General features: G+C 34.7%; 1 protein-coding gene across 1 annotated transcript in view; it reads right to left on the bottom strand.

Moving 5' to 3' along the window:
* Positions 1 to 800: 800 nt before the first annotated feature.
* LUZP2 (leucine zipper protein 2) overlaps positions 801 to 12,302 on the bottom strand; it is a 522,759-nt gene continuing 511,257 nt past the window's right edge. The window contains exons 11-12 of the mRNA XM_047774274.1: positions 4,621 to 4,707; positions 801 to 2,948 (exon numbers count right to left, since the gene is read on the bottom strand). Of these exons, the coding sequence (XP_047630230.1) occupies positions 2,850 to 2,948; positions 4,621 to 4,707 (186 nt within the window). The 3' untranslated portion in view covers positions 801 to 2,849. The remainder of the gene's footprint in view (positions 2,949 to 4,620; positions 4,708 to 12,302) is intronic.

A 12,302-nucleotide genomic window follows, 5' to 3' on the forward strand; every position in this document is an offset into this window, starting at 1 on the left:
GCCATGGAATATATTCAGTGTTCAGAGATTTGAGATCACAGAGAAGTTAATTTTTCACTTTTCATCTGAGAAAGTTGGCATGGGATAGATATAGTCAGCTTTCATTTCAGTCTTACACATTTTAGGCACTAGTCTAATTTATAGAGTTAATGCACATAAAAGGAAACACAAAGTCCAAAACCAATTCCCACCTTAGAATGAATATATAGCACTGATTAGTATTTTTAAATAACTAGAGAGAAATAAATGGTTAGTTCTGGTAGTACCTGAATTAAAATGTTATCCCATTGGAAAGTATATTTGTTTCTCAATAGGAATCAATTCATACTATGGCAAAATATAAGTAATTATTCACTGCTTACCGTCACAAGTACCTAACATAATGGTACTATCTATATTCAACATTTTGGTTATTTTTTTCTCATATGAGAATAGTTGGGCTATGAATGTTAATTCCTCAAAAACAGTAACTATTTAGATAGATGCAAATTAAAGAAATAATAGGAGACGGCACCTCTCTTATGGGCAAAAGCCACACATGTAACACATTTTAAACCTCTTTGATGCTATTTTAAAACAATTAAAGGATTGATAGAAATAAATAAAATGTATTCATTTATTAGTATGCATTCATTTTTAGCATGTCTATGTCATCATAGTACATTTAAAAATCCTGTAATTAACTGTTAAAAGTAACTCCCAGAATATTTCTTAAAAATATGCATAAAGCTCTTCTACTGCAAATTCCTTTTGTTTTTAAACAAACAATGCAATCAATATACTTCAATAAACTCTGCAGGATGCATAATGCTATCTATCGTTAAAGATAAAAAATGGATACATTATACTCAAAGCCCATTTGATCACACCAGTAATTGAGGAGCAAACTGATTATATTTCATGTAGTAGAATAGGAATTTAGAGCATAGAAAAATAATTTACATGTGAAGCTGTTCAAATTTGATTAATAGCAAGCCAAATTATCTTGTTACCTATAAAAATTTCAGACATCAGCCTGAAGATTCCTTATTATTTCCAAAGATTCCTTAAAACATACTTTGCTGAGGTGAAATGATAATTAACTTTCCATAGGATTCATACACTCTAGGAGGGAAGTTAGAGCCATGGGTGGTGGTAGGAAAGTAAACCTAAATTTAAACTAAAATTATCTACTTCCCTTTCAAAAATCTTTAGAGATGGTAAGGGTTTCTAGACACAGTAGGGAAATTACAAGGAATAGGACTTGGGAAACGAGCAATATTCCATCTCATAGATTAAATGATTTCTAGAACTGAGAAGGTGTCAGCAGGAACTTCAGACCCTGCAATCTTCTCCTGTCCTGGATATTTCACCTGAAAACATTATATAAATCATCTGTAAAACTAGTTCTTTCTTTCTTAGGTGGCGTGTAATATGAAAAATACTCATGAATGTCACTGAATTACTCAGCAATTACAACTGCTACATGAAAGTATCAGAGTTTTACTTTTACTTTTAATGATAGTTTGACATTTCTCCAGATCACTAATTTTCTTCAACTATGTCAATGTGATCAAAGTTGTACCGTTCTACCTCAGAATTTAAGTTCATCTACTGATTACAGGTTTCACTATAGTGAAATATAAAGCACAGGCTGCCAGCATACTGTGTTCCAAATGTAATAATTGTGGCCTGGCACATCCATTCTATAAGACCAAGGGTTTAATATGCTTTTTTTGCAAAACAGATCTAACCAGCAGAAGTGAATATTGTTTGGGGCAGACCATTCTAACTGCATCATTTAAGCCACTGATTTTAGCCTGCAAGTTTAATGCTATATCCATCTCATCAATCAGTGTCAATTCCTCCTGCTTGCAGGGTAGGTTCACAGTATTTGAGAATGAATTTATTTGATCAGCGGTATTCTTATTCAGAAATCTCACAGCCATTGATTTGTTTTAATAATATGCATTTGTTTTCAAAATATACAAATTGGGGTTCATTTCTGGCTGTTTTACTCTCATCAAATCCCCATTTTAAAATGTATATTTTCTGCTTTCATTTTGTATTTTAGACCTTCTTTCCATTCCGCATTCTGTTACCCAATTTCATATCAAAAATCACACTGAGTATTAAACAGCTTGAATTCTAATTTGGAGTAATTCCAGTGGACAGCCATAGGGGTGTGTCTATAGAATGCCAAAAAATCTAATAAATTTTGTCAGGAATTTAGTCATTCATCCTTGATATTTTGTCTACATCATACAAAACCTATTTAATGAATTCTGTTATACTGACTAAATCCCTGACAGTTTTCCTTGATGTTATTTAAACATGGTTCTGAATAATAATAATAATGAGAATAGCAATGAATGCCCTTATATAAATAATATATTTGGGTCAGCACAGATTCCAACCTCAACCAAAGCAACTCCCATTTAACCGGCGTGAAACAAACTCTCCATGATATGGTTTCAATTTGGATTCTAAGAATGCTGAGGATTCACAACATTTAATCATTCTTCAGTTGATTTCAAAAACTAGATCATCGAAGTACTGGATACCCAAATGAACCAGGAGAATTTAATGTTATACTGCACTTGAGTTCAAAAAAGACCAGTTTATACTGGGCAATTTATTGATGACAATGACTATGTATGACTGTGGATATCCATTTTAATTAGGTTATTGCTTAAGGATCATAATTGGCCTGGAATCTTTTGGAAAAGTGGTAGACTACTTTATAAAGTTACATAAAACTGTGAAAAAGTTGCATGCTTTAAAAACCTAGTATTTCCATCAAGCTTGGGGTCTAAAAAGAGTATGAAGACAATAGCAAAGGGATGTTTTTTAACACAGTTTCTTGGTATTTACAGTACTTTTTCTCTAGTTGCCTTCCCACCAGTGGGGGTCAATTGTTCTGGATTTTTTTCTTCTTCACATTCATTACAAGGAGGCACTGGCACATCCTGTCAAACAATACATAAAAGACACTTAGGAGAGTCAAAATAAAAATGTTTAATGTAAAAATTAAAATCCTAACAGAATAACTCATAATCACAGCAAATATCTTACAGAAAACTAATGTCAGACCAAAAAATAAGTGTAAATATGTTAATACTTCTATGTTATAAAAGCACATAAAATACTTTCTACAAATGGAAAAATATTTCAAAAACTATTTTGAGCAAACTGCCCAAACCATTAAACTCTGATTAATCTAATCTCCAAACTGAAAAATATTGTGTTAAGAAAGATGAATCCTAGTAATTGTTATCATGTAATATATTTGGTCAAATAGAGAACAATCAGATAGAAGTTCAGAATTAAATTCCAGAGTCATGTTCCTTTGTTGCTTGTTTTTGTGGGGGATGTATACGTCTTTCTACCTTCTCTGCTTTCTCAAGTTTTCTTTTTATCTTCTTTGTCCTATAAGGGGTGTGTGTGGTGTGTGTGTGTGTGTGTGTATACATATACATATATATATATATATAATTTTTGTTCTCTTTTTATTTTTTTGTTTTGTTTCTTGGTTGTAAGGGAGGGGTAAGATGCCTCCATCACCCTTTTCTTCTAGGACCTCAGCTAGTCAAACAGCAGCAGATACAGTGGTTGGGGAAAGGTTCAGAGGTAATAGGTGAACGATGTATCTTGTATTAGGCAATACATCCTCCCTCCTTTAGCTAGAGAAAGAGAGAAAATCATGGAATCCAATGGCTTCCAAAATTACTTTCTCAAAATTACTAACGATTAGAGAAATGCAAATTAAAACTACAATGAGGTAGCACCTCACACACATCAGAAGGGCCACCATTAACAAGTTTATAAATAGCAAATGCTGGAGAGGGTGTGGAGAAAAGGGAACCCTACTTTACTGTTGGTGGGAATATAAACTGGTATAACCACTATGGAAAACACTCTGGAGTTTCCTCAGAAAATTATGTATAGAACTACCATATGATCCAGCAATACTACTCCTTGGCATATATTAGGGCAAAACTTTCATTCAGAAAGATACAGGCACCCCTATGTTCATTGCAGCACTAGTCACAATAGCCAGGACATGGAAACAACTTAAATGTCCCTCACAGATGAATGGATTAAGATGATGTGGTACATATATATAATGGAATACTACTCAGCCGTAAAAAATGCCATTTGCAGCAACATGGAGCTAACTAGAGACTCTCACACTAAGTGAAATAAGTCAGAAAGAGACAGACAAATACTATATGATATTACTTATATCTGGAATCTATATTTGGCACAAATGAACCTATCTACAAATCAGAAATAGTCTCACAGTCATAGAGAACAGACTTGTGGTTGCCAAGAGGGAGGGAGGAGGAAGTGGGATGGATGGGGAGTTTGGGGTTGGTAGACACAAACTATTACATTTAGAATGGATAAGCAAATGAGATCCTTCTTTATAGCACAGGGAACTATATCCAATCTCTTGGGATAGAACATGGTGGAAGATAGTATGAGAAAAATAATGTGTGTGTGTATATATATGTGTGTGTGTGTGTGTGTGTCACCATGCTGTACAGCAGAAATTGACACAACATTGTAAGTCAACTATACTCAAATAAATAAATTTTTTTAAAAAGTGTTTTGTGACACTCAAAACAAACAAAATACCTGTAGGACAGGTTCTGATTCTTTAGTGTCATTGCTTGTGGTCATTTCTTCCTGCTTCGTTGGGCACGTGGTGCTCTCCTGTAAAAGCTGCAATAGAAAATAGGTCAATGAAGTTAAATTAAATGAAGGACGGGAATAGGAAATTTCCCTTGAATTCTTCCCATTGATAAACTTCCTTCCCTTTGAGACAGCGGAAAGGTCAAGGCAGGGACAAAATTATCATAACATGAGTAGATCTTAGGGAGAGAGCAAGTGTTCATAAGCATTCATGGTCCATTTGAGGATCTCAAGTGATGCTTATGAGAGGCAGCTAAAACAACAACAAAATTCAATTCAAATGAAAAATACTTTCTTTGCCAAAAATTTTTTTTGAAAGGATAACAAAACTACTATATTATATATCCATGATGTGTCTAGATCCTAAGATTTTAATATGTTTACAGACTGTATGCTTGCAAGAACATCAATATTGCAATTCAGGAAACAATTTAAACAATATGATCATTGTAAAAAAAAAATCTGAAATCACAATTAAATAGTCAGGAGACCAAAAGGGAGAGCCCTCATAATCTACCACAATAGCAGAGTCCAACAAAAGGGAGAAAGTCTCCTCTTCTTTCCAGGCAACAGCTCAGCTCATGAGACGCCATGTCCTCTTTACTATAGCCCACCCAACTTTCTTACCCCCTCTAAAAAAGAGTTCTTCCTTAGCACTGCGGCGAGTTGTACCTCACTCACCATGATTACAGACCTCAAAATGTAATTCTTGCAGATCACAAATAAACTCATCCTTGTTGAAGATATATCTGCCAATCTATTTATTTAACAACAACATCACCAACCTGTGTAGCTAAATATCTTCAACAGCTTAAAAAAAAGGTTATTTCTGGGAATAAGACCCCGTATTTTACTAACCAAGAAATCTCACCTCATGTATTAGCCTCAGTAGTCTTGAAAAAAATGAATTACTGGCAACATAGTTTAGTTGGCCTTCATTTTCACTTTAACCAAGGTTAAAATATTGAATTTTTCATCCCTCCCTTCTTTCTTTCTTCATCCTTTGTCCCTCTCCCCTCCTCCTTTCCTAATGCTTCTCATTCTCCCCTTCATTCCTTTTTTTTTCATCCTTTTATTTTTTAACACATTTCAAGATAACCATAAAAAATACGTAGTGTAAGAATATGGTTTTTTTTTAGTGATTTTTCTGTAATCCTTTTTCTGTATGAAATATATAAAATGGAAACTGGAGGTTTAATAGTTCATGGCCACTATGTAACTCTAAACTTGAACAAGTCAGTTTCTTTCCTTGGTGTCAAACAAGGAGGATACATAAACTGGCTTTGAGGTCTAACATTCTATAAATTCTAGGAGTGGCTGATAACTAAAGAAGTTGTATAGGAGATTTAGCCTACTCCAATTCAGATTTTAAAGCAAAGTTATTTTTACATGCTTCCTATTTGCACACTATATGAATCTTACTTAAACAGTCTCCATGTTACTTTACCCTCTGTGTCTGTGTGGTTTGCTCCCCCGTGCCTCCATCTTCATGAAAATCTTCACTACGAGATCCCAAAGACCAGCTACTGGTTCCCTCCCTAGCATTTTGTGTTCACTACTAGATAGACTCTTCAAGATTTCCTGCTCTAAAGATATAATTCATTAAAAACATTAGCACTTAATGGTTTTATATGTATATGCATGTGTGGCTCCTCTACACACTGTAAGTTCCTTAAAGATAGAGGCCCTAGATATCAGCTAGATGCCTATTAGGTAGCAAGTGTTCAATATGTAATCACTAAATAAATAACATGGAGTTCCTGTCGTGGCTCAGTGGTTAATGAATCCGACTAGGAGCCATAAGGTTGTGGGTTCGACCCCTGGCCTCACTCAGTAGGTTAAGGATCCAGCGTTGCCATGAGCTGTGGTGTAGGTCACAGACAGGGCTCAGATCCTGCATTGCTGTGGCTCTGGCATAGGCTGATGGCTACATAGACCCCTAGCCTGGGAACCTCCCTATGCCACAGGTGTGGCCCTAAAAAGACAAAAGACAAAAATAAATAAATAAATAAATAAATAAATAAATAAATAATAACAGATGAAGAAAACAAATATTTGCTATGAAAATATTTCAGTCCTTCAGAATTTCATAAACCTTTCCTGAGGTTTTTATATGATGAGATTTAGGTTTATTTGATACAGGCTCCAAAATGGTTGCACAAAGATAGCTCTTTCTGTAGTTTTTATTATAACAATGCAACCGACCTTTGTTTTTATTATACTAGCATTAGGCCTTGGAAAAATAATAACTAAAATAAATGTACAAAATCAAACTTCAAATGTAGAAGGTAACCTGCAGAGTGTAAGGTTAGCCAAATATCTATTTTGGCTTAATGGAGTTCATAAGTCATACAAATTTGGGGAAAGAATTATTTGATCATTAAATAGTGATACTTAAAGTAGTTCTTCTCAGGGTCTTTAACACACAGTTTCTCAACACTTTGATTTTGAATGATATGCTCACATAATCATATAGGGCGATTGTTAAAAAATAATACTCCTGGGTGATAATTCAGTCCCATGAATACAGGACTTGAATTTTTAATTAGTAATCCAGCAATTCATATGCACAGTGAAATTTGAAATCCACTTCTTTGTAATCAGTTATCTCTTAGGAGATATGATATAACCATTTCCCAAGTCTATTTTACCTTAAAATCTTTTTTAGTGTGTGTGGAGTATTACTTGAGGTCATTATCATAAGAAGGATACCATAGGATTTGCAGTGGAGTATGTTCTTTTATTGATGCAAGCACAGCCAACTATTTGAGGTAAGCCTTTGATCATCTGAACAATGAAAACTTATTAAAGAAAATATTGTGTGGCTGGAAGACAGATCCAACCTTTTTTGATACTTTGATATTATAATGAACACTACCTTTAAATTTATTTTTTCTGTGTCTCACTGGCGTTGTGGAAACTTCATGAGATAAGGTTCATAAAATTCCTAGTGTTTCTCAGAAAGGCAACAGAATTATAACTTGTAGGTATTATGCCTTAATAAGCATCTTATCAACTTTATAGGCATTGATGAACAGGCATTCACTTGGTGAGAACATAAAGGAGAGTTCTCTTTGTGGAGTTCTGTTCACTCTTGCAAATATCACTCAGGTTGCCAAAAATTCCAGAGAACTGTAGTTAAGGAAGGCAAGAAGTCCCATTTCTAATATTGTGGTATAAAGGTAGTTGTGTCAAATGGTAAAAAGGGCTTGGAAGTAAAATAAATTTTGGTTCAAGTTTTAGCTTTGATATTTATTTACTGTTGATCTTGATCAAGTAATTTGATCAGTTATCTCTGTGTCTCAGATTTTTTGCTATAAAATGGGGCTGCTTCCTCATGGGTTATTTTGAAGATAAATTAAAAAAAAACCCAATAAAATATTCAGCATAAATACTAACAAAGTAAACATTCTCTTGATTTCTCTTCTATTATTATTATTATTCTCATTAATGATTACAAAACAATGAGTTGACAATGACATTACAAATTTAAAGTATGCTGCAGAATCAACATCTGTGCAATTCTCACACGTAGAGGAAGAAGAGGAACAGGAGACAGAAGAGGAAAAGGAAAGGAGAAAGAGAGAAAGAAGTGAGGACTTGAGAATATCCAAAAAACATTTATACTTGCACCTCTCTTGTGACACAGTAGATAAAAATGATAAAAAATTAATGCAATTAATGTTTTTCTCTTGGAGGAAAACCAAGAAGAAAATAGAGGTGTTTCAAGATTATACAAAATTGTGTTTATATATTTACAGATTTAGCCATAAAACATGGGTTTGAAATTGTATTCAGAATCACTTCATATAGAATTAAACCAATGGGTCTAATTTCTGAGAAAACTGCCTTGGAATAACAATGTAATTTTTAAAACAAATTCTCTTCATTTAGAGAAGCTCTACTACAGAATGAGAGGTGTGGTTACTGATAAAAAAAAAGGGGGAAACTTACTTTAACTGTGGGCAACAAAGTTACCCAAAGTGGACAGAGTTTTAAAGGAAAAATTTGTAGTAATTTTTGCTTCTGACAATGAATTTCCTTTTTGTTTTTGCCTTTTATGACCATACAAATGACAGGGAGGGAAAGAGGAGTAATTGGTCTCAGTCACCTGGAGGAATTAAACAAATGCTTCTTACGCATCTAAGACATGTCACACAAATTCACTAAGCATATTGATTTTCTATTTTTAATATTTACAGAAATTATTTGTGAGTGATATCCCTTTTTCAGATGACTAAAATGAAGCCTAAGAAGATAACAGGAATGTCCCCTGATATCAGTTGTGAGAAAACTAGAACTTAAGCACAAACATGCTTGACCCCAAACCCTGTGCTCTCCTTTTTACCGATGATGCCACTGAACATGACCTAAGGGCACTTACCCTATCTCACTTTTAATTTTCTCTTTTGTATGTCCTTGTTTATGCATTTATTTCATGTTTTTCCACAAGCATATAAGAACTATTGTAAAGACCGTGTCTGTCTTTTACACTGCTCAGTTTCCAACCCTCAAAGAGTATCTGGCTCAGAGTAGATAAATGATAACTTAGTAAGCAGTAGGTACATATTGGGGGCCAATTAATCAGCGAGATGTATTATCAAAAAAAAAAAAAAAAGAAATATGACTCTTGGTTAATTACCATGACATAGGATTTTTTTCATGAAGCAGCTGAGAGAGGAATTGATCCTTGAATAAGGGGTAGAGTTTTGTGTGGCAGAGTTATACAGACATAGAAGTAAAAGTAGACATGTGATGAGGAAGAGCACATCAGAGGTAACAGCAATGAGGTCGAGTGAGATAAGAATTGCTGAGAGATGCCCAGAGTAGGGACAAAGCACCAAAGAACTTAGAAGCCAACCAGTGATGTCATCTTTGATTTAGCACTTATGAACAGATGATTATATTGTAAATATCCTGCGTAATATGCCTACTTTTCTAAGAAAATGTACAGGTTAATGCTTCTCTTATGCTAGAATCAAAAGAGTTACATGAACAGGATTCTAAAGTGATCATTCTGTATAACACTTGCTAAAATATACCATCAGTAGAACCTTCTTCCTTCAGTGAAAGATTTGGAATCCCTGCCATTTTTATAAGCACTCCTGTCTCACTTGTACTATGCTGGAAATCACCAGGACTTGTAAAGACAAATCCCTTTTCTTATCTCACCGGGCTTGCATGAAACTGAAACTTTGCTAAATTTTTTTCAGATATTAGATTTAATATTCAAATATGTGGAGGTGGAATTCCAGAACTTATTTGGCAAGTCCGTTACCAAATTATGCAACTCAAAGAATAATAACAAAAAGAATTATTTTTCAAATGATCCATGTTCTCTTCATGCCTAAAACTTATACACTATATACCATCCAAGTATGTTTAAGTTCCCATCACAAGCAAGATATATTAAAATTTTATCACTTCGATGATCATGTATCTCAACTCCCTTTGATATGCACAATCTAAGTAAAATAGCAACAACAAAAACAATACTTTACACAGTTTCACTGTTATGTGTTTTTTCAGTAGAGGTCTTTTAGGATGATGTTAGCCTGGAAAAATGAACTTACAGATGATAGGCTGTCAGTTCTTCCATGGCTAAGACTATAAATCATTTTTCACTAAAACAATTCAGTATGTTAGACTCCAATCCTTTCATTGATAATGGGGCTTATCCCTTTATTTACTTCCTAGATCACTGAACTATGAACTAATAAAGTCTGATCTTGCCTTTTCCCAATCCATCCGCAGCTCAGCCTCCAAAAATGTCTTCCTAGCATATAGTCAGTCCAAGATGCTAACTCACTGCATAACAATCAATCAAATCAAATCAGAAAACTCACCCCACATACAAATTTACATGCATATTTAACTAGTACATAAGTTCATTCATAATATAGCTACAGGGAGTTCCCTTTGTGGTTTATTGGAAACGAATCTGATTAGTATCCATTAGGATGCAGGTTCAATCCCTGGCCTCTCTTAGTGGGTTGGGGATTCAGCATTGTGGTTAAGCTGTGGTGTAGGTTGCAGACGTGGCTCAGATTACAGATTGCTGTGGCTGTGATATAGGCTGGCAGCTGTAGCTCCAATTTGGGATTGATGGGTCATATGGTAGTTCTAATGTATACTTTTCTAAGGAAACTCCATACTGTTCTCCATAGTGGCTGTTGCAGCTTACCTTCCCACCAACAGTGCACAAGGGTTCCCTTTTCTCCATGACCCCTCCAGCACTTGTTATTTGTGGACTTATTAATGATGGCTATTCTTACTGGTGTGAGGTGGTATCTCATAGTTTGATTTGCATTTCTCTAATAATCAGGGATGTTGAGCATTTTTTCATGTGCTTGTGGGCATCTGGATATCTTCCTGGGAGAAATGTCTTTTCAGCTCTTTGCCTATTTTTCCATTGGGTAATTGGGTTTTTTGCTGTTGAGTTGTATAAGTTGCTTGTATATTCTAGAGATTAAGGCCTTGTTAGTTGCATCATTTGAAACTATTTTCTGCCATTCTGTAAGCGGTCTTTTTGTTTTCTTTTGGGTTTCCTTTGCTGTGCAAAAGCTTGCCAGTTTGATTAGATCCCATTGGCTTATTTTTATTTTATTTCTGTTGCTTTTGGAGTCTTACCTGAGAAAATATTTGTAAGGTTCATGTCAGAGCATGATTTGCCTATAATCTCTGCCGGGACTTTGATGGTGTCTTGTCTTATATTTAAGTCTTTCAGCCATTTTGAGTTGATTTTCATGGATGGTGTGAGGGTGTGTTCTAGTTCCACTGATTTGCAAGCAGCTGTCCAGGTTTCCCAGCAATGCTTGCAGAAAAGACTGTCTTTTTCCCATTTTCTGTACTTGCCTCCTTTGTCAAAGATTAATTGACCATAGGTGTCCGGGTTTATTTCTGGGTTCTCTATTCTGTTCCATTGGTCTATATGTCTGTTTTGGTACTGGTACCACACTATCTTATGACTGTGGCTTTGTAATATTGCCTGAAGTCTGGGAGAGGTATGCCTCCTGCTTGGTTTTTGTTCCTCAGGATTGCTTTGGCAATTCTGTTTTTTTTTTTTTTTGTGGTTCCATATAAATTTTTGGATTGTTTGTTCTAGTTCTTTGAAATATGTCATGGGTTATTTGATAGGGATTGCATTGAATCTGTAGATTGCTTTGGGTAATATGGCCATTATTACAATATTAATTTTTCTAAGCCAGGAGCATGGAATATCTTTCCATTTCTTTACATCTTCTTTAATTTCCTTGATTAATGTTTTATAGTTCTCAGCATGTCTTTTACCTCCTTGCTCAGGTGTATTCCCAGGTATTTGATTTTTTGGGGGGCAATTTTAAAAGTTATTGTATTTTTGTATTCCTTTTTCTAAAGTTTCATTGTTAGTATACAGAAATGCGACTGATTTCTGAATGTTAATCTTATATCCTGCTCCTTAGCTGAATTTGTTGATCAGTTCAAGTAGTTTTTGGGTTGAGTTCTTAGGGTTTTCTATGTATAGTATCATGTCGTCTACATACGGTGACAGTTTTACCTCTTCTCTTCCTATTTGGATGCCTTTTATTTCTTTTGTCTGATTGCTGTGGCTAGGACTTCCAAAACTATGTTGAATAGCAGTGGTG

Source organism: Phacochoerus africanus, chromosome 4, assembly GCF_016906955.1.
Source record: "Phacochoerus africanus isolate WHEZ1 chromosome 4, ROS_Pafr_v1, whole genome shotgun sequence".
Lineage (NCBI taxonomy): Eukaryota > Metazoa > Chordata > Mammalia > Artiodactyla > Suidae > Phacochoerus > Phacochoerus africanus.